Below are 22500 nucleotides of genomic sequence, written 5' to 3' on the forward strand. Positions count from 1 at the left end.
ATCCTATGCGATATAACTATAAGGACATCTGCTGTAGATCTAGCAGAACGGAAACCATATTGAGTGTCACTAAGAAGGTTATTTTTGTTGAGATGTTTGATTACTTCTGTATTTAACACAGATTCTAGCAACTTACTCATGACGCACAGGAGACTTATTGGCCTGTACTGAGAGGGGGATGAGCGATCACCTGAATTCTTAAATACAGGGCATACTGATGAGATTTTCCAGGGAGATGGGAAACTATTCTCCTTAAGACAACGTTTAAACAGTTTTGTAAGTATGGGCGCTAATTCAGGTTGAAGTCTTTTGAGTACTATAATTGGAATACCATCAGGGCCAGTTGCTTTACTCGAATCAAGGTTTTTGATTAGCTTCGCAACATCACGTACAGATATACGTATATATATTGCTGACATTTTAGAGCTATGCTGGCTGTAATAAACAAAAAATGACCTGGGCATATTTAGAATATCTTGCTCCTTAGCTTTTTACGTTTTCCATAAGAGTTCCGGGGCCGGATTAAAGACTTTGGTGGGCTGGATCTGGCTTGCCGGCCATAATTTGGAAACCTCTAGTCTAGGCCATTGTTGAAGTGGCATTTTCTTTGTTGGCTGAGATGTATGTTTCTGTGTAGCTCCAGGGGGTCCATTCTCCCAGGCTTTGCTTTCTCAACTCTTGAGAAAGTGTTAGTTTGTTGCTAATCATCAACCCCCGGGAATGTTGATGGAGCTGCCTAGGCATCGTTTTGTGTTTGCTGATTACTATATGTACATCAAAGTGCTCTTCCTATAGAATGCTGGCTTTTCAAATCGCATTTTCTGACCTTATATCCAAGCTTCCTGCAATGGGAGAAATAAACTCCCCCTCTCACCAGCTTCTTATGTTGGGAAATTGGTGGGGACCCATGGCCCTTCTGTTTGAAATTCGTCTTGATTTCAGATTTTTTATTTTTTTTTTATAACCATTAGACACACATCCATATAAGAAAATGCGGTTCTTGTTCAGAATTCCCTCTATATTAAAAAACAAAAATAAAGAAAAATCTGTATAATGTATGTACCCGTGACAAAACGTAAATATATTCCAAAAATTTTTTCAACCACTTTGAAAACCATCTAAAAATAACAACTGGAGGTAACTTGATAATTCAAACTTGCATGATTTTGAGAAATCAGCAAAAATAATTTTTATATCAAATTTTCACTTCGGTAAAAATGTTTTATTTTAAGTTCATACTGTTGGCGTCACCAGAGCATTATTGGACTGACTCCTTATGGTAAATTAGTCTTTAACATGGTAGGTTTAAAGTGAGATGTTCGAGATTTGTGCATAAATATGCTGGAGTAAAAAAAAAAAGAAAAAATTGGAACAGGGAGCTTGTGGAGCGAACGGACGGGCGTTCTGCAATACAAAAGCATTCCTCTGAAATTGGATAGTTCTAAAGGGGTTTTTAACCTTTTTTTGAATCCTGTGTCTCTTTGAGAATCTGAAAGATTTGAAATACCTTCCATAGAGAAACACACAATAAATGTATTTCATTTTATTCAATTCTTTGCTTCATATAGTGTACTAGCAAGAAGACTTGATGATGTCTGGGAGTGAATGAGAAACTATGTATTATTGCGTCATAACGCCATATTACCTTTCTTTTTTTTTTTTCATTACTATATTTTTATCTTTATTTTTTATCTTTATTTTTTATCTTTATTTTTTAAATAAGTTATAGCTTTCAATTTTGGGAGGAGGGTCCATTGATGTACTTACCATTGATTTGGAGTGGGGAAGTATGATTTAAATGAGATTTATTTTTCCATCTTTTAATCAGAATGCCTTTGAGGCAAAAACAGTATTCCAGAAAGTGATTGAAGGCACTTAATATATGCCTCCATGTTCTGAACGCAATATTACCATTTTCATTTTGAAATTTTCATAAGTCCGTCATCTTAATTTTATTTTTATAATTAAACAACATAAACAAAAAATAATTTTTTGACCTTTCAAACTTTGAAAAATATGTAGAATCATTTAAACAAATGTAACTCCCAACAAAATTGCCGACTTGTTGAAATTCCATTCTTTGGATCTTATAAGTAACGATAAAACCTGACCTGTTATATCGGCCTACAACATATAAAATATCCTACATTACAAAATTACTTTGTCATTAAATCATTTTAATTAATAACAAAACTATTGCATATAAAGAAAATACAATAAAAAAATTACAAACTTAATACTACAGAATATTAATTTATTTGAGATTATTTATAAAATAAACAGGCAAATAAGTATACATCGTTTTGTGTTTGCTGATTACTCTCTATATATAGAGGGTATTTCAAAATATTTTGTGTCATTGAATTAAGCTTGAGTTGTTTTGAGTCTAATATGGTTCTGATAAATGGATAATAACTTTCACATTTATTAATTTACAATTTTTATCGAGTTTTTAATAAAAAACCATTGCACTTTGTTTTCTTAACATTTCAAAAACCAGCGAGGTGAAATTTTATAGCTATGTAATGATCATATTGTCATGATTAAAAAAAATAAATAAATAAATAATAAAAAAAAATGATATCTCTGATATTAAAATATGGTTGTTACATTTAAATACCACATGTGGTAGATCATCTTTTGTTAGTTTTCAGTCATGGCATTTATGTAACAAATTCTGCCCAAGGGTGATAAAAAAAAAAGAAAAAAATGGCAGAACAGGGGCAATAAGAATTATAATATATTAACCAGGGTGTCTGTAGATGTTACGTTTGGGATGCGACTTTGTTTTGATAATTTCAAGATTGAAATAATGAAACATTCTATTGTTTATATTTTTGAAGCATGTCCATTTTATGTAAAAATAATTTTATGATTTATGTGACTATAGATAAAATTTAATGCAAATCTGACATGTTTAAATTTTCAAATGAGAGGTTGTGCCCATATTATGTTTCCTAAAAACCTTTAAAATGCTCAAAAAAAACAAAAAAACAAATTGAAATTTGGAGTATTTATTGAGGTTTATATTCTACAAATTTAATTTTTTTTTTTTTTTAACTTGGTCTTAGATTTCACAAAAATCTATCTGAATTATTACAAAGGCCTTCCTCTTTCTTTTATCTTATTTGCATAAAACTAAATATAGCCCACATTTCGACCCTTACTTACACATTTCCAAAATTAATAATGATCGGCTAATTAGTTTAGTTTGTCCTAGACAAAATATAATCATATGCACATGCCTAACTTTATATAAATCAAGATAGTTATAAATTATTTAAAATAGTCAGTTTGTATATGAAAATCTCTGCATAGAATAAGTGGTAAAAATCCATGGTAAAACAAATTGATTCCTCTCCTTAGTTTCAATGACTAATGATCTTCGTTCAAAGTCCAACCTGTTTAAGAGGATGAGGTGAGGTGGGAGAAGATAAAAAATTTGCCCTCAATAATTGAGGGTCTGTTGTTGGCAGAGAATGGGGAATTATGACCTTTATTTTATTGATCATTTACAGATCGATAAAACACTAGGCATTTTTTTATTTTTGACTTTATTTTTTTGTGAGTTTGCATTTCTGGTAGAATTGAAAAGTTCTTCTAATTGTAAAAAACAAAACAAAACAAAAACATTAAAAATTCGAACAAAACTTTTAAGGTTAGATTTTTAGTTAATTCACTATACCTTAGCAAATTTGAAGCTGATTGAAAGTTATGGGAAAATCTGCTTTATTATTTATTTTTTTTTCATGCCCAATATATTACTGTCATTGCATGAATGGGGGAAAAGCCATAAGCACTAATACAGATGAATCCTGTTAAAATTTTGAATGAAAACTTTTAAATATAAAAATGTTTTGTCGGATATTTACACTTCTTTCTTTCTAAATAAATACATGCAAAAGTTGTCATTTACCTATACTCCTATGATTTTTTTTTTGTATTTTAATTTATATTAAAACCCCCTTTTTTTCTATTTATTTAAAAAGAAAATGCAACTTTTTTATGAGTTGTGGAATTGCATTCACTAGCAAAAGATCTAGCTAATTTGCATATTCTTTTAAATATTCATTTTAATTAATTCCCTAATACTTTTGTGGTTTTCTTATGGGATGATCATCTTTAGTTAACTGTTATGTGTAATTATATTAATGCAGATATTCTACATGATTTATACTTGCATAAGAAGTTTATTAAACACAAAACTCTTTCCATGGAAATTTATGTATACGTATATATTTTTATTTAAAAAAATTTGCCTACCAAACTCCTAGAGTTTTTAGTCTACAGACATGAAACTTCATATATAAGGTATTTGAACCCATGCAAAACTATAGTTATGGGGAAATCGGTACAAAATTGAAAATTAAAAAAAAAAAATAATGAAATTTGCCAAGTGAAGGTTGAACACTGGCATTACGAATATGCATGTATAATGTAATAGCTATTGGTTTATGTTTTAATTTTTAGCCTTGCAGCAAACATGTCTTCATAGCTCTGTCATTAATGGTTGAGGAAAAAATAAATCGTAAGCTAAACGTTTTGGTTTGATTCTCAGTGGTGGTGCATGAGTCTTTTTTTTTTAATCATTACTATATATTGGCTCCAATATAATAAGACAACTGCATTAATAAAAAATCAGATTTAAGCGTATTTTATGACCGGGCAATGCCGGGTCCCCTGCTAGTAACATCTATATTATCCTCAAAACTCCTCGCTGTGTGTGTATGTACACGGTTATTTGTATGCCTAATTTGCAGAACTATTTTTTAAACAGTATGTAATAAATTAATGTTTGGTGCTGTTCGTTTGTAATTTTATTGTCCTATGTCCCCCTCCCACATATATATAATTAGTTATGTTGATATTAACAGTAATTAGATTTAATAAAAAAGGATAAATTGATAAATTTGAGTCCAAATTTCTAAAATATTAATATTTATCCATTTATATGGATCCAAACAAAATATTATGAAAAAAAAAAAAATGTTCATCATATTAATTCTATTACTTGTTTTAAAGATTTCAATTACATTACATCTTATTTCTATCTCTAAAGTAGTTGATCTTAATATTTTCAATATCTCTTTCACTAATTTTATTAGTTTCGTCAAGTAAATTAATCTCTTGCAATCAGTGCATTAGTTTGCTTCCAAGAATTTATGCTCACCTTAATATTAATTTAAGGATACTTTTTTATTTACCATAAAAAACTAATTTGGAGATTTAAAAAAATATAGCACTCTACAGTATTGACCAAACACCACCTCTCGGATATTATGATCTAGTATTTTAATCCAATCATTCGATTTGCCTCTCATTGTTGGAAATTGTCTGAATTGTGCTTGGTAAGTTGCATATGTGAGTTTATTGTAATTTATGAACACTTAACCTTAATTGTGAGTAATTATCTCGAATAAAAAAGAACTCTCAGGTGAAGGAACTCTCATATACAGAGGAAAATAATTTACTTCACCTTGACTACTAAATAGACTTAGTTAACCAAAAGAACATCTTTCAGAACAACCGTTTTTGGAAACCCACACCGGAAACTGATTAAGTATCTCTTTTGTTGGTTTGTCACTTCCCTTTATCCAAAAGATAAAAGTGAAGGCAAGATAAATCGATGCTTTCACTATACAAGTCAGAGAGTAACCTTCAAATAATTTCTAACATATTTCGAAAATTTTTTTAAAAAATGCAAAATGTCTTAAAAAAACTATAACATTTTGTAATTTGCACTGATTGTGAATGGTTCCTTGTTGGATTCCTAGTTTAAACCGGTGGGATAGGACTAACCAAACCAAATCTTTATCACACTCACCAAATTCACATTTATTTTTCATGTAAATGGTTCTTCGTTGACTCAATTTTAATGTGAAGGACTGGGAAAATATTGCAAGGAATATTAAATGTATCGTCTTGGAAAGAATGTTTTCAAGGATATTAAAGGATTCATACCCGAGAATATTAAAGAATTCACCTCGAGTATATTACAGAATTTAAGAAATGGCTACTATGGAAGACTATAACATAGAGGGAGTTGTTTAAAGACTTACGTGGAGAACAAAAAGCTGATGAAATGACTACTGGCCAGATACGAGATAAATTACTATGTTTAAAGCAAAATAGAGCAACCCATAAAAGAAAAATAACCATATGCCTTAATAGCCTTGAGGAAATGCATGATAAACAGACCCTTACTACTTCTTTGTGTAACTATTGACTATGAAGTATCCAAGGTTAATTATTGGAAGGAGATATTTAATACCTTTATGCGAAAAAGCAACCCTACTACCAGAAATGTCAAGTCTGGAATGGAACCTCCCTAAACAGGTACATGTTTAACTTGGCAATCATTATATTGAATATTGTGTATTCTTGTGATAGCAATTTAAAATGTGTTCAAAACTTGAAGTTGCTAAGAAAGCCACCATAGACAAATCTGCTGCCTGCAGAAATCAAAGCTGTCACCAAATACACCAATACCTCCTAAACCGTTCGTAAAATGAATTTATGACGACTTAAAAAAGAATTCTTTTCAAAAGTTACTCCACTTTTTTTCAGTTTCACAACTGAAATATTCGAGTTACGGGCACAGCTACTGCAACAGTTCTATTGTATTCTAATCCTTTTTGTTGTAAGATTAATATAGGACAGTATAAACGTTTTTTTAAAATGATCAGAGCCTTACAAATAATTCTGCTTAAAATAAGGTTTGCCGCTATTGAGGGATTACTTTCTAAAATAGAATGTGCCAATTCAAGTTTCTTTGTTTTTCTTTTTTTCTTTTTTTTTCTTTTCTTTTTTTTTCTTTTTTCTTTTTCTTTTTTCTTTTTCTTTTTTTTCTTTTTCTTTTTTTTCTTTTTTCTTTTTCTTTTTTTTCTTTTTTCTTTTTCTTTTTTTTCTTTTTTCTTTTTTTTCTTTTTTCTTTTTCTTTTTTTTCTTTTTTCTTTTTCTTTTTTTTCTTTTTTCTTTTTCTTTTTTTTCTTTTTTCTTTTTCTTTTTTCTTTTCTTTTTTCTTTTCTTTTTCTTTTTTCTTTTCTTTTTTCTTTTCTTTTTTCTTTTCTTTTTCTTTTTTCTTTTCTTTTTCTTTTTTCTTTTCTTTTTCTTTTTTCTTTTTCTTTTTTCTTTTTCTTTTTTCTTTTTCTTTTTCTTTTTTTCTTTTCTTTTTTTAGCATATTTTCTTAAATCAGGATTGAAGTTGCACTTTGTATAAAAATAACGACTGCATTACATTGCTTTCTACACATCACCCACGAAAGCTAAAATAAGGATTAATTGCAAGACTATCCTGTTTTTCAAAAAAATGCTACTCTGTTGTCAATGATGTCTCATTGATTAGCATATTTTTATCTCTTTGAAACGATTCATAATATTTTTTATCGAACTCATAAAAACAGTGGGGTTTCCTTTAAAATAGAAAACATTCTAATGTACCATAGACATAGTCTATATTGAATCTGAAAACTGCTGGAATGATGCTCCAATTTTGTTGTAGTCTTACAAAATGTGTTCGATGAGGAATTACAACAAGGTGAGCATTTGTTAGAGTTGCAAAGTATCACTTCCAAATTTAAGGCTTTAATTAGTAACAAAGTATTTTTACTAGTACAAAACTTGTTTATCAACAAATCACAAATTTCCCACAAGACTGGCTGCTGTTATATACTTGTACTATATTGTCACACATTCTGTGTCCTGAACAATTTCCCCCGATTAAAACAAGTTATTAAGCCTTTAAAATATAAAATATAATGCAACATTTCCTAGTATGATGTGCACATAATATAGTACATTTTTCAAGAACCTAATTTTCATATATATTTAATCTTTGTGTTAGACTCTTGGTTATACGCTTTGAGAACAGCTCAGACAGAAAATTTTCTAAATGAAAATTAGCTTTTCAAAATTACAAGACAATATATATACTAAATAAATGTTGTTTCAACATCTCTATATATAAAAGGCAAAACGGCTACACGCGTTTTTGTATGCCCATAAAAGGCTTTTTTCGTCGTGGTCCTCACGTCGGTTACATTTATTTAGTTTCATTATACTTCCTAGATTATATCTCAGATTTATTTAGTTTCATTATACTTCCTAGATTATAATATCTCACATTTATTTAGTTTCATTATACTTCCTAGATTATAATATCTCAGATTTATTTAGTTTCATTATACTTCCTAGATTATAATATCTCACATTTATTTAGTTTCATTATACTTCCTAGATTATAATATCTCAGATTTATTTAGTTTCATTATACTTCCTAGATTATAATATCTCAGATTTATTTAGTTTCATTATACTTCCTAGATTATAATATCTCACATTTATTTAGTTTTATTATACTTCCTAGATTATATCTCACATTTATTTAGTTTCATTATACTTCCTAGATTATAATATCTCAGATTTATTTAGTTTCATTATACTTCCTAGATTATAATATCTCACATTTATTTAGTTTCATTATACTTCCTAGATTATAATATCTCACATTTATTTAGTTTCATTATACTTCCTAGATTATAATATCTCAGATTCGAAAATGGTCGTCGTCTCTACATTTATTTTGATCGACTTTTAAAAAATTCCTTCTAGTCCATCGTTTTGCGTGTTTGTTTGTCTTTTTCGTATAAATAAAGTGAAACTAATCAAAGTAAAGTTGATTAGCCAGCCTTCCCGCCGGGACATCCAAAAAGGCAATTAGCTTTGATCAATGTGAAGGAAACCCTTCATATCAAACAATTGCTATTCATTTGGACACTGCAAGAGCACCCTCTTTTAGAGGGGAGTTGGTTTTTCCCCAACATCGAAGGCAAACAAATAAATAAAATAGCGGGAAACTTAACTGGCCTTCAGCTAACGTTCATTTCTGCACCTATATTATTAACTTATTTGTACAACTTTTTGATTAACATTACTAAATTTGAATGCTGTTCACTTCCTGTCGCGTCATAGCGTAGCGGTAAGATGTCAGATTTTCTTTTACTTTCTTTTCCATCTTCGCGTCACGGGTTCGAGCCTGCCTATTAACACTTTTTTTTTTCACACACCTCCAAACACCTGGGCAACGCCAGGCACCCCTGCTAGTCCTAAATAAATGTTGTAGCAATATATTAAAATGTTGCAATATACGAAAATAAATCCAACCACTCCGAAACAGGTAGGAACGGACAGTTTATAAACTAATAAATAAATTATAAAAAAAAATGGTGGAAATCCATTTAAAAAAAGTGAAAATATACTAGATAAGGATAATACAGACAGAATATTCCTCCAAAGAAATTAGCTTCTTGAAATCAAAAGATAAAAGTAATAAAATATACCTTCTTTGGTCTCTATTAAAAAAAAAAAAATGTTTTTCTTTTACTGAAACAACTTTCTATCTAGTAGAAATTAATGTCGAATACCTTCTATATGGAAAAAGTTTGTATAATTATGAGGTAAAGCTTAATTTGGGTTATATTCATTGCTTTAGAATACTTTTACTGCTAGTAAAATATAACACAATATTTCTAAGTAGAATTATTAAAGTAAGTGAGCAATTTAAAGTAAGGCTTTCTAAATACGAAAAAGAGGATTCATAAACTAACAAATGAATTTAACATTTCCGATAAATTAAATGACTCTTTAATTGAATTGCAAAAAATGTATGGCAATCTTCATGAGGGAGTGTTAGAAATTTTCTGAATTGTGCTTGGTAATTTGCATATGTGAGTTGATTGTAATTTATGCACACTTAACTTAGTTCTTTTTATTGGAGATAATTACTTTCAAGTGAAGGTCGAAAGAAATCTCATAAGGGAAGAAAATAATTTACCTGAACTCTACTACTAAACAGATTTACTTAACCAAAGGGACATCTTCCAGAACAGCCGTTTTTGGAAATCCACACCGGAAACTGATTAAGTATCTTTTTGTTAGTTTGTTACTACCCTTTGTCCAAAAGATGATTGTTCTCAAAATAAATTGTTGCCTTTACTGTACAAGTCAGAGTAACCTTCAAATAATTTCTAACATTCGATTTGCCCTTCATAGAAAAGACGAAAATATTGTTAGTTTTAAAAATATCAAATTCCACGTCCAAACTGCATACTTTTTATTTTTTGAATTCCATTGATATTTTTGGACCCACTCTTTAATACTTTGTATTTTTTATGTTAAATCAAAATTTTTAATTAAATAGAATTATTTGTTTAATGTCTAAAAGAACTTAATATCTGTTGAATACATTTAAATGAAAAGAATTGATTTAGTAATTGTATAATATGAAGTCTGATCTAAAAAGCCTTCTTGCTTAACTGCTGCTTCATCCTGTTGACTAAGAATACAAAGTTTAATCCTATCAGCGGCTACTTTTGTTGTAATTGCTTGTATGGATTTTACATATTACATTTTGTAATTGTTTTCTTTTGTAGTAGCTACACTATTACTTGTTATTTTTTAATGGTTGTATCGTTCAGTGATTAGACAAAGGACTGAAACATACAAGATCTGAGGCTCATTCACTTAAAAAAAAAAAAAAAAAAAAAAAAAAAAAATGAAAAAAGAAATAAACCCAGATTATTTATAATCACACTGCTGTGAAAATAAGTGCCTTTTTAAAAATTTATTTTTAAATAGTCAGGGTATTCGTTGCTAACTTGTAACGGCTGTCACCCTGGTCAGGTTGATTCTGTTTTTTCTTGACTTTGACCATCGCAGCCCACTTTTGCTAATCTTAAGCTAGGTTATATGATAAAACAATTCTGATTCCATAACTGAAGATCAACTACTTTTAACACTGTGGTGGTTTCTTGTTAAACCTCACTCATTTTGAATGACTCAGATCATTATTGTTGGCATTTGTTTTTCCAATATCTTTCTAGTTAGAATTCTTTCTAGAAATACATCAGGTACTTATCGGAGGGACCACATGATGATTGCCAACATCCTTAAGTGAAAACATTTCTGTGGAAAGGACTGGATTCGAATCTGTCGCTAACCACTTAGCCATCTCTGTCACTTCCCTGATAGTTTGGCTGGGTCACCTGATTTTCACTGCCTATCAGCACATTTGTGCCACTCAGATAAATAGTGATGGATTCTAATGGAAATGTTCACATTTGCCACATTCAAAGCGTACATTCTTTTCTGGCAGCCATTTTCCGGCATTGTAAGGCACATGACTAGATTATATGTCGATACATGATTCGCATATCTTCCTGCTTAAAAGGCAGCGTAACAATGGTAAGCATTGCAGTCAAAAGCAACAAATGACGAAACAAACGTTATTTGCAACTGAAATTGTTAGATGGTGGAGTGCAATTGCTTGGAAAAGATAAACAAATAGCTGACAGACACAGGATGAGTACTCCCTCTGGGTACTAAGCTGCATGCCCAAACTAACTTGTATGGTAATTGAGAAGGGCAAGTGCAAAGGGTTGAAGATTTTGTCATTGGCAGATTTTGTTGGTATTGTTTCTGAATTAGATGATGATTGGTAAATTGCATGATTTGTATTTGGACTATTGATCTCATCTTGAGTCTTATTTCGGATTGTTTCAGCTGATGTAACCTTTGACCTTCTTCAGGAGTATTTTGTAGAACTCTGGAATTGACACGGAATTTCAAAGAAACCTTTAATTAAATCCATAGAGGTAGCACACTCTCATTCCATCAGCCATGGCCAAGTAGATGCAATTGTAATCTTTAGTATCACCTTGCACTGAGAATTCAACCTTCAGTCTCTAGAAGAGTGTCACTTAGAGCTGAATCTTCCCTAGTACAGCTTTTAGAAATTAACTTTAAAACTAACTTATCTCTATCCAGGGCATTATTTATCCCTCTTTCTCTCAATTCCATCCTTAACACTTCATTCCATCTTTTCTTTGGCTTTCCTCTTTGAGCTAACTCTACTACCTCAACTGTTCTACCTTTAACTAACCCAAGAACTTTTCATTCTTTCAATGTGACCATACTATCAAAGTCTAATCTTCTTCTGAAGTCTTTAAGACTTATAGTACACATCATTCTCATCCATGAAACGCATGTCTTCAACCCACACTAGCCAGGTCTTACTTAATACATTAGTGCACTGTGTACACATACCTGATAGACTCTTCTGGCTGATAAACATTAGAGACAAATGAGAACGGTTAAATAGTAAAATATTAGTAAAAAATAGTAAAAGTTAAATTTAAAAAATAAAATTGAATAATTGAATTTTAATAATCTACAAAAACAATAAGTTTGTAAAGCAGTGCATATTTAATATGAACCATTTTGTGCTGCAGTCAAGTACAATAGATTCTTTGAACTGATTTTCAATTCAGATCTAAAATGGAAGACTTTTAGCCATAAGATTGTTAAAATTTGGATTTAACTTGAGTAGAACAGCCTTTGGAGTGAATGTGGTATAGTGGTGACTGAGTTAGTTCTAGTTAAGAGTAGTGTAGATAATTTTAAATATCTGTGACCAAGGATGACTAACGACACCCAGTATCCCTATACTTTTGATTTGTTCATTATGTAATATTTTTATATTTTGTGCTAACAAATATTTTCAAGTGTAGTATGTGTTCTGATACTATACTTAATCTTTTCTGCACTCGGTAAGTAAATAAATCCTTCTGGACTGAGACAATTTTTTTATTTTTGTCACAATATAGACTTCTCCTTTTTTAAAAGGGGAGGGGACTAGATTTTCCACACATTAAAAACTGACGTTGTGTTTAACTCTGTAAAGTTGCTGAAAAAATAATTTGATCATTCTACCATTCCTGAAAGTACTCTATTCTTTATGCAATTCCCTACCAATAAAAATGTTCTAAGGTGGAGTATTGTTTCCATATCTAGGAAGCTGCCACATAGAGCACTCTTTATCTTGAAGGAGTACAAAATCGACATTGCAATCTAGTGATCATTTTCAAATATAATGTCAAACACTTGTTATAAATCATCCTCATAAGTCATCAAATTTTATTCATATATCAATAGTAATTCAATTTGCCTTAAATTGAGACCGAGTAAAATGATCCCGTTATACACTAACTTCCTGTAATGGCTGAACGCAAATTATTTTACTCTGTCACTATTCATGTAAGTCTGCATATCCTAATTGTATGCACACAATTTATTAGTAGTTTTCGTTTTGGAAAGGAATTTCTTTCAAAGAACTTTCCATTTGTAGGGTACACATTATCACAAGATTGTGCCCCTGAAGGCTACAACATGGTCATCTTCAAAAAGTTTGTACTAAACCATGTTCATACATCATAAAATCTTATTCATTCTAATCATTACTTTCAATCCTCTTGCTGTATATTGTCATTCAACAGTGAATCTATTAATTTTATTAACACTTAGCCTCAAGTGGCTTTTAGACTTGATAAGTGTTGACATTAGTGAAAAAATAGGATTAAAAAGAATGTGATTTGGCTTTCAAGCACACTTGATGCATATTTTAATCAAATTAAAACAACGTTTCTATATGAACTCTCATTCTTGACGTTATTCTCGCGTTGCCTACGCACAGTTCAAACATTTCAAAATACAACTGCCAGATACAATGCGCGGCTCCTTATAAACTTCTTTCTCAAACTTTACAACATGGCAAGGAAGAAGAAAAGGAGAAAAAAGAAACAAAACAACACACTGAAGATGGAGTATACCTCTGAAATATATTTGTGATAAATTTCAAACAAGTAAAATATTTATTTTCCTTATTACATTGTGATTTGGTTTTCAAGCGCACTTGATACATATTTTATTTTATATAAAAAGAATGTTTATGATTTGTAAAATATACATGTGAAGTTCAAAATGATTACCTGATTGGATTTACTTCGATCTTCATGAAATATAAACCTTTATTCATTTCATTCATTATTTTTAGTCCTTTCATAATAATCATTTAACTGTCAATCTATCCATCTCCTTAACCCTTATCTTTGAATGGCTTTTTAGCCTTGATAAATGGTGACTTCTGACTAAATAAACCGAAATTGAATACAGACATAGCTAGAGACACACAATCATATTTAATTGTGGAATCTAGATTAGCTAGCCATCTTATACAACCTTAAAAAGGACCGCCATGCATGGTACACCTTGATTCAGAATATAGCTGGCTCAACTCGACTAGGCTAAACATTGTTGCAACAATAACAATCCTATCAACATATAAGTATAATTTTAAATTACAATAAAATGAAATGCAGCAAGATAAGAGGTTTTCATTGGATTAATTGCCATAGTTGAGTTACTATAAGAACCCAAACACTTATTGGGATTAATTGTTAGCAACACCTGTGATCAATTTCTTTAAAAACCCCTAATTTCCATCATGGATTTATTTGATTATGCACAAAAATATACTATACAAGTTGTACATGACTGGAAATGATCTTTTTGAACATGATTACAATACTTTTACATAAACAATTTAAAAGTGGAAATATGGAAGAAATCAGCAGTTATTAATCTAACCGTAAGCATTCTTTTTAAATATATAAATTTACATATCTTTAATGTAAACCTACTGTAGTTTTTAAAATTAGTTTTTAAATTACCTCCTTTGAAAATTAATGCAGTTAATATTTTAAAATTTTGGCAGTTTGCTTTTTTTGTTTGTACCTATTTACTATGCCTCCCCACGGGACAGAGTTAGACACCAGGGTCGTTTTTTAACGTGGAGAAAAGGTACAAAAATAAAAATTGCCTCAGTCGTGAAGGATTTCTCCTCTACCGAAAGAGAACAAGAAATAGAAGTGCAGCATCTGAAGAACAGATACTGCACTTTGATCTTGTCCTGAAGGCCAAGGAAAATAGGATAATAAAATTACAAAGGTATTAGCGATAAACATTAATCTCTCTCTCTCTCTCTCTGACATATATTAGTCTGTGTTTCCTATAAGGAAAGTTAGAGAATCTACTGTATTTATATAAAAAATTTTCTATGGAAGGCGATGTTGGTCCTGAATTTCTAAGTGTCCCCTTAAGAGAACTATGGTGTAGAACTTCTCTTAATACTTAAAATATATCCTATTTTAATGAAATTTAAATTGTAAGTATAAATTTTTCTGGAGCAAACGATGGAAGTGATCCCAAATTTTTATGCCTCCTCTAAGGGAGCTATGAGGCAAAACTCCTCTTAAAAGCTCAAATATTTATATCTGATTTTAATGAAATTTTAATCCTTTTTATTAGATACTTATTCAGTTTCCGAAAATTTCATTTTCTCACTGTATTAGAGGATGAAATGGGGGAGAGGACAGTATGCTGTTATAAGCATAGTGCAAAAGGAACAGCTTTTTTTTTTTTTTAATCCTGAGAAACATCAGGGTTTTGGCTAATATACGTTTATAAACTGTTTAACAACAACTTATACAAATACCTGTGTTGTCTTTGTTTTCTCCTATGTCCTATTTCCAAAGACTGTATCATTAATTTTAGACAATAGTAAGCCGTTTTGATTGTAATATAGGTATTATATATATAAAAGATTTGCATTTATTTAGAAAAATATTCTAAAAATAATAGATTTTTAGAAACTAATTTGGTCAATTACCAGCACATTCGATAGCACACTTAAATATGGACATTCATCTTTTTTTCTGCAGAGTGTCAGTAGCTATTGAACCAAAATTAAGTTGAGCTACAGAAGATGACATCATTGAATCAGTGAGCACATTAATAGCAGTGGTTGTCAAAAAAAAAATAAAGTTAGAATCTGCATATGTCTTGGATTGTTGAATAAAATTCTGAAAAGAAAATATTTTCCATTATCATTGCTGGATGGTCCCCCCATGACTTCATGATGCAAAATTTTTTGAATTGAAAAAAAAGTTGTTGTACTCCTGAAGCCAAGCCTTGGTCTCTTTGGATGTGGGCCAGCACCGGGTCCTGCTGTCACACCCAGGGTCTGCCAGCAGCCACCTGATTGTACCGTGGAATCACCACGCTCTTCAACACATCCATGTACACTTTCAAGCCGTGAGGTTGCATGATATATGGACTTTACTTGAAACCACACCAAAGACCGTAACCGTAGCCAGAAACTTTGTTGAGTTGTGCACTGAAGTGTTGAACCATTCGGATTTGCATTTTGAGGGTGTTGGCAATGATCTGGTTGTCATAATTTGGATCAGTGGTGAGAACGAGTTGTACAGTGGCACATCTCCAATCTTGCTCGTTGAACATTGTGTCACTTTCAGGCATGATAGAAGGCTCCTACCACTTTTGGGATTTGTACACAACTGGCCAACTAGTAGATGGATTGCAACAAATAAAGAAAACCAGTCTTCATCAAATGGATATGGAATCATATCGTCTTTTCTAGGCTGACAATTTTATCGTTCCACCCTGTAACTCTTTCATAACATCCTGTGTTGATATAGTGTACTGACTTAGTTACCGTTTTTTTTTTTGCCTTTTTTTTTTTCATCACTTCCTAAAGCAAACAAGTTTTCATGGAAACATGTTAACAATGTATTTTTCAACTAATAATCATTTCAAGCCACAAAAGTAACAAGTCTATATCGAAATAATAAGCTGACTAACTAAAGAAACTTTTATTAGACAAATAGCTATTTGACTGAGGAAAACGGAAGACAAGTCTAAAAAAAAGACTCAATAACTCGCATACCAGCTTTCAGCTGTTGCATATCTATACATGTACTAACATGGACATGATAAACCAATGGATACCTAGACAATGCCATGCTGCCAAATACTCACATACGCATTATCACACTATAAACATACAATTCTAAACCTTGTGATTACAAACTCCATTTTCTTCAAACACGTTTGTATAAATAATTAAAAATAACTTCATTTCTTGATATAAAAATGTTTTATAAAATTTTGTTTTTCTCAATTTTTGCATTTACAAAATTCTGTTTATGTATTTAGTTAGCACTTGCTAACTGGTGACCCTTCTATTCTCGTGTTTCACTTATTTTCATTTTTATATGCATGCCTGCATTTATATTCAATTTTCTTCCTTTGCTAAAACATAACTTTTATATCCAATTTCTATTAAATGTTGGTATGGTTCTTGGCAATCCAAAGACTGTCATTCTAAATGGCCTCTATTAAGGCCAGGGATCACGTCACAGTGGAAATTAAATTTACCAAACATTTCTTACCTTTTTGTGGGATTGAATGTATATATAAAAAAACCCGATTCTTTTACTCAAAAACGTTTTGTTTCTTTAAGAAGGTATGAAAAGCTTTTCTGCTTTTTTTTTTCATTTATTTATTTTTTTTCAAAAGTAAAAGAATGCTATTGGTCCTAAGTATCTTAATTTATTTTGTAATCTGTTCATTTACTTGTATATGGTTGTTAGAAAAGCGGGAAATCTTTCAAGCGATAATTTATGTTTACAAAGAATCACTTTAATAAAGATTTCAAAGACTAATATTATAATACACTAACAGATGCTCGAAACGCTGTTCGTGCAAACGAAAGAAGTGAATAAACCAGGCGCAATATAATTTAAACAAAATAAAATTAAAAAAAAAAAAAAGCTACAACCTCAAATTTCCTGCTTTTCTAGAACCACTGTGTATAACTATTTTAATCTTATTTTTTTTTTTAATTTTAGGACTACCATTGTTGTTGAAGCAGCTATATAATGACACTTCATATTTGTTGTTTTTTCTGGGTACGTTGCACATTTCAAACCCTCGCAGGGACACAGCTGCTTTACTGCATTAGTTTATCTACCAATATTATTTCTATCTTTTCTTGCTGGGGTTTCATGTAAAGATAAGCGTTCATAATTTTTCTCTTTTATTTCAATACATTTATTTTTGGGTTTTGCTATTTATGCCCATCGGCCTGTCCTTTGTTGGTAATTCTTTAATGCACTTGAGCAATCTCTGTTCATCAGTCCAAACAACCTTTGGAAATGTCCTTTTCCGTTGGCATTAAATAATCCAAAACAGGTTGATATGCCATAAAACAAACTGACCAACCCAAACTCCTTTAGTTAAAAAAAAAAAAAAAAAAAAAAGTTTTATTTTTGTAAATCAGTTTAGTATTTTAAATAGTAAATGTTTACCTTTTTCTGAAATGCAAGCAGAAATAAAAGCTATTTTTAGTTGTATTTGTTGGTTAGCTGATTGATTAGAAAATTAGGATGAAGGAAGTAACTTGTTAAAATTAGTTGTGTCTGACTGCATTTGATTGAAATTGATTATTGCGAAAGTAAAGCACACCAACATTTCCAATATTAGCCATTATTTCATGACAAAAAAAAAATGAGGATTAAATATTTGAAGATAATTTTTAGCATTTTAAATTTGATAGTATTTGAAAGCTGAGTTTATCTAAAACAAAATAAAATGAAGTATCACGTACGAGAGGCGTGCAATAAGTAATGCCCCTGACCCACTTCCAGTTGTTTGATCTAGCTGAAATTTTGCATGTGCAATGATTTATATCTCTACGGGTTATGTGGCAAATTACAGCTTTGAACTAATTGTGGTTTCTGTTTTACAGGTGTTTGAACTGAGTCAGGTGTGAAATGGAGCCTGTTGAATGTCGAGCAGTGATCCGGTTTTTGTATTTGAAAGGACGCACACCACAGGAGACTCTTGATGATGATGAAATGACCTTGTAAAACGCTGGCATTGTGAATTCAAACATGACCGGAAGTCTGTGGAAACAGCTCCCAGACCTCGCCCCCCCCCCTCCACTTCTGCCATTGATGAGGCATTTGTCCGTCAAGTTGAGGCTGCCATTTTGGAAGATTGGCGCATTACTATTTGCCAAATAGCCCAAGATGTCAAGATTAGTACAGGGTCTGTGGAAACTATCATTCATGACCATTTGCATATGCATAAGGTGTCTGCCAGATGGATTCCCAAGTTGCTCACACCATTCCAAAAGCAAGAACGTGTTGAGTGCTCGAGGATGAATTTGGAGATGTGCCAAGAAGATGAGTCAAAGTTTTTCAAAAGACTGATTACACAGGATGAAACCTGGGTCCATCACTATGATCCAGAGACCAAAGCCCAGTGAATGCAGTAGAAGCACTTGGACTCACCACCTCCAAAGAAGGCAAGGGTGCAGCCCTCCACTGGCAAGGTCATGCTCAGTCTTCTGGGACTAGGACAGAGTAGTGATGACAGATTTCCTGGCAAAGTGTACCACAATTACAGGAGACTATTATGCTTCACTTTTGAGGAAATTAAGGGAAGCTATCAAAATCAAGAGGCGGGGCAAGATCAGCAAAGGTATCCTCCTCCTGCAAGACAACACTCAGGTCCACAACTTGCATGTCGCCAGATCAGAAGCACGGGCGTGTAGTTATGAAATCCTTCCTACTTTCCTGACCTTGCACCCTCTGACTTTCACCTCTTCCCAGCCATGAAGTTGGTTTTGAAAGGAAAGCATTTCCCAGATGATGCAGCCTTGATTTCTGAAGTCACATGGTTGGAGGACCAACCTGGGGTGTTCTACAAAAACGGTCTCCAGAGCTGCATCAAACGATGGGAGAAATGCATAACTCTAGGTGGTTCCTATGTAGAGAATTGTGCCAAATTTTGTTGCTCTACTACTATGGGAAGTGGGTCAGGGGCATTATTTATTGCACACCCCTCGTGTGGATGGATATTTAAAATAGAAATTGAAAACCAAAATTATGCAATTTTAAATGAATAAAATCATTTATGCTATTTAGCTGAGACTCTCAAAATTTAATAATTTCTTTAAGATTTATTTTATTTTTTCCTCATTTTGTTGGGATTAATTCAAAGACAGATGAATCTCCCATTGAGATAGAAATGTTTGCATCATATATGCATAAATATTTAAAATGTGAACATTTCTTTGTTCAAATACATGCCACTAAACATGTTTAGAGTTTACTTTACCGGACATTTTTCTATTTTACGTTATATTTTGAGCCAAAGATTTATTTATTTTTTATTGCAGTTAAGAAAAACATCTTGCACTACTATTAAGATGGATGTATTCACTAGAACAATAGTTAAAAAAAAAAAAGACTTGTCTAAAATTCATTTTCCTGTTATAATTAAGTAAAATCTTTAATTTTTGCTTCCCATAAATTTTAGGTTTTCATCTTAAGAGAAAATGCTAAAATACATCGTCTTGGAATTTCTAATTAAAAGTTATACCTCAATTGTCTGTTTCTGTTAAAAACTTTGGTTGTACCCAATGCATTTTAAATCTTTAAAATTATAGATAAATTGACTTTGTGCAAAAGCACCAATTTTAAATGGTCTCTATCAAATATTTACATTTTGTCTAAGGGCTCTTTTAGATTTTGAAAGACAATAGTCGTGAATAATGACTCCTTTTCCTCCTCAGAGAAATGTTCCTGTTAGGCAATTTGATCACGCATCGACCAATCAACAAACAAATTTCATCAGTTCTAAGAAGGCCTCCTTCAGCCCTTTTGGTTATCACAAATGATAACCAGAGAGAGATTCTTGAAAGCATGAACAAGAAAACTACACAGATGTAGGGGATGATACCACTCCTTCCTTTCCAATTACCCTTAATCTTCACCTTATGATTTAGTATGATTCAACCAAGGATTGAATCCTGATCTCCAAACCAAAACTCTTTGCCCATTATGACAAATGGGCAACAAAACTTAAATAGCTGTAATTTGTAAGCTATTAGTTATGTTCAAATTTTGATAATGTACCCATTGAAGGTCAGTACTCTATAAAAATGTTTCTTTCTTATTAGTGGCTCCATTTATGTTACTTAATGAGTGATGTGTTAATACTATCACACAATCATAAAATAAAGCTTATGATTAGAAGAATTTTGTGAAATCTTAAAATTATATAAATTTACTCAAATCTGGAAAATTCATACAATATTTATCATTTGTGTTAAGGTTGGGAAAAATATTGATACTTCGATATTTTGTAGTATCATGGCTTGCAAAATAATAAATTAAAACTATGAAACTACAAAGCTTTGAAATGAAAAAACGTACTGTAATTTACCTATTTCATCTTTATTTTGCATGGCTTAATATTTTACTGTTAAAATGTTTTTCCTCCTCCTGTCTCTTTTTCTGTCTTTCGTCATTGTTTTGTATTTGCTTTCCTGGTTACCTATTCACTCAGCTACCCACTTACTCCAACATATCCCCCCCCCTTAAGCAGAATTTTGACCTATCTTTGTTCATTTTACTATACTTTCACTTCCCATCTCACACAAACAGTTTCTCTCTCTGCTGTTTTTATTTGTTATTGTTGTTTCTGTTGAGGATGGCATGCAACCTATAAAGCCATTTACCAGTAGTGTCATTATATAGAACTCTTTTCTGTGATTTAAAAAAAAAAAATTTGTATTTATTTCTTTTTTAGTGGCATTATGACTACCCTAATTTGCATCTAGCTTAAATTTCATTAAAATTAGAAGTAAAAAAACAAACAAACAAAAAGGCTTGGAGTAATAGATTTAGTAATCTTAACATGTTAATCAGACATGTCAAACATGCAGCCCATGAGCTGCATGTGGCCCATTGCAAACTTATTTGCATCTCATACAGACTGCAATTTTCAAAAAGTTGGAAAAAAAAATATCAAAATATACTAGAAATACCTAAAAAGTAGTGAGAATTTTGTTTTTATCCATCCTCATTTCCGGAAAATCTTTTTATTGAATCCACTAATTGAAATTTTAGAATGTCACGGACACATTGTTTTCAAATTATCACTACCTTTATGAAGTTACAGATAGTTATATTATGAAAACTCTGAATTTACAATCATCCATGTTAAAACCTTTTAGAGAATTATTATTTTTTTTTTTTTATTTATTTTTTTTTTTTGATTAATCAACCATCACTTTTCATCTCTGATAAAACTTGGAACTGCGCAGAAATTTCAGCCTGACTAAAGATTGTGAACAAAATATCAAGTGTTTAAATACTTGTATATTTTAAACTCTTATAATTTATGTACCTTGGATTTGTTGCTTTGCATTTAGATTTAGTTGAACCATTTAATATTCTTCTTATACTGAAATAAAGAGGTGATGTCATGGTCATAGTTTTTCATAACCTGTTTAATCTAGTAACTAGTAAAACTCCTAATTTCAAAAAAGTATTAATCGTTATGTACAAAAAAGATGAGATCCAGATGGTGTATATTTGCCGATGACACCACCCTCTATAACAGGCATGAGGGAAAAACAAATGAACACATATCTAAGTAAATGGCAGAAACACTAGAGGATGACCTCCAATCTGTAGTGGAATGGGGACAAAAATGGATGGTCATATTCATTGCTGCCAAGACTAAGCTGGTTTCCCTCAATAACTACAAGAAACCTTTTCTACCACCAATTGCAATGGCCAAGAACACATTGCCTGAAAGTACTTCCTTTAAACTCCTCGGCCTAACGTTTACAGGGAACATGAACTGGAATATATACATTGAGAGCATTGTCAAAGCTGCTGCAAAGAAGGTGGGCTCTCTCTACCGTGCTAGAAAATTACTTACGCCTGA

At 31.4% G+C, this 22500-nt stretch overlaps 1 protein-coding gene across 2 annotated transcripts in view; it reads left to right on the forward strand.

The window, feature by feature from the left end:
* Window positions 1-22500, forward strand: part of LOC145260069 (very long chain fatty acid elongase 4-like) — a 100497-nt gene that overhangs the window by 17930 nt on the left and 60067 nt on the right. The window contains exon 2 of one of the 2 annotated variants that reach the window (XM_080118003.1): window positions 17604-17663. The exons of the other annotated variant lie outside the window; for it this stretch is intronic. Within the exon in view, the coding sequence (XP_079974129.1) occupies window positions 17634-17663 (30 nt within the window). The 5' untranslated portion in view covers window positions 17604-17633. The remainder of the gene's footprint in view (window positions 1-17603; window positions 17664-22500) is intronic. 2 annotated transcript variants of the gene reach the window in all.

Source organism: Euprymna scolopes, chromosome 3 (genome assembly GCF_053919585.1).
Source record: "Euprymna scolopes isolate OS-2025 chromosome 3, ASM5391958v1, whole genome shotgun sequence".
Classification (NCBI taxonomy): Eukaryota; Metazoa; Mollusca; class Cephalopoda; order Sepiida; family Sepiolidae; genus Euprymna; species Euprymna scolopes.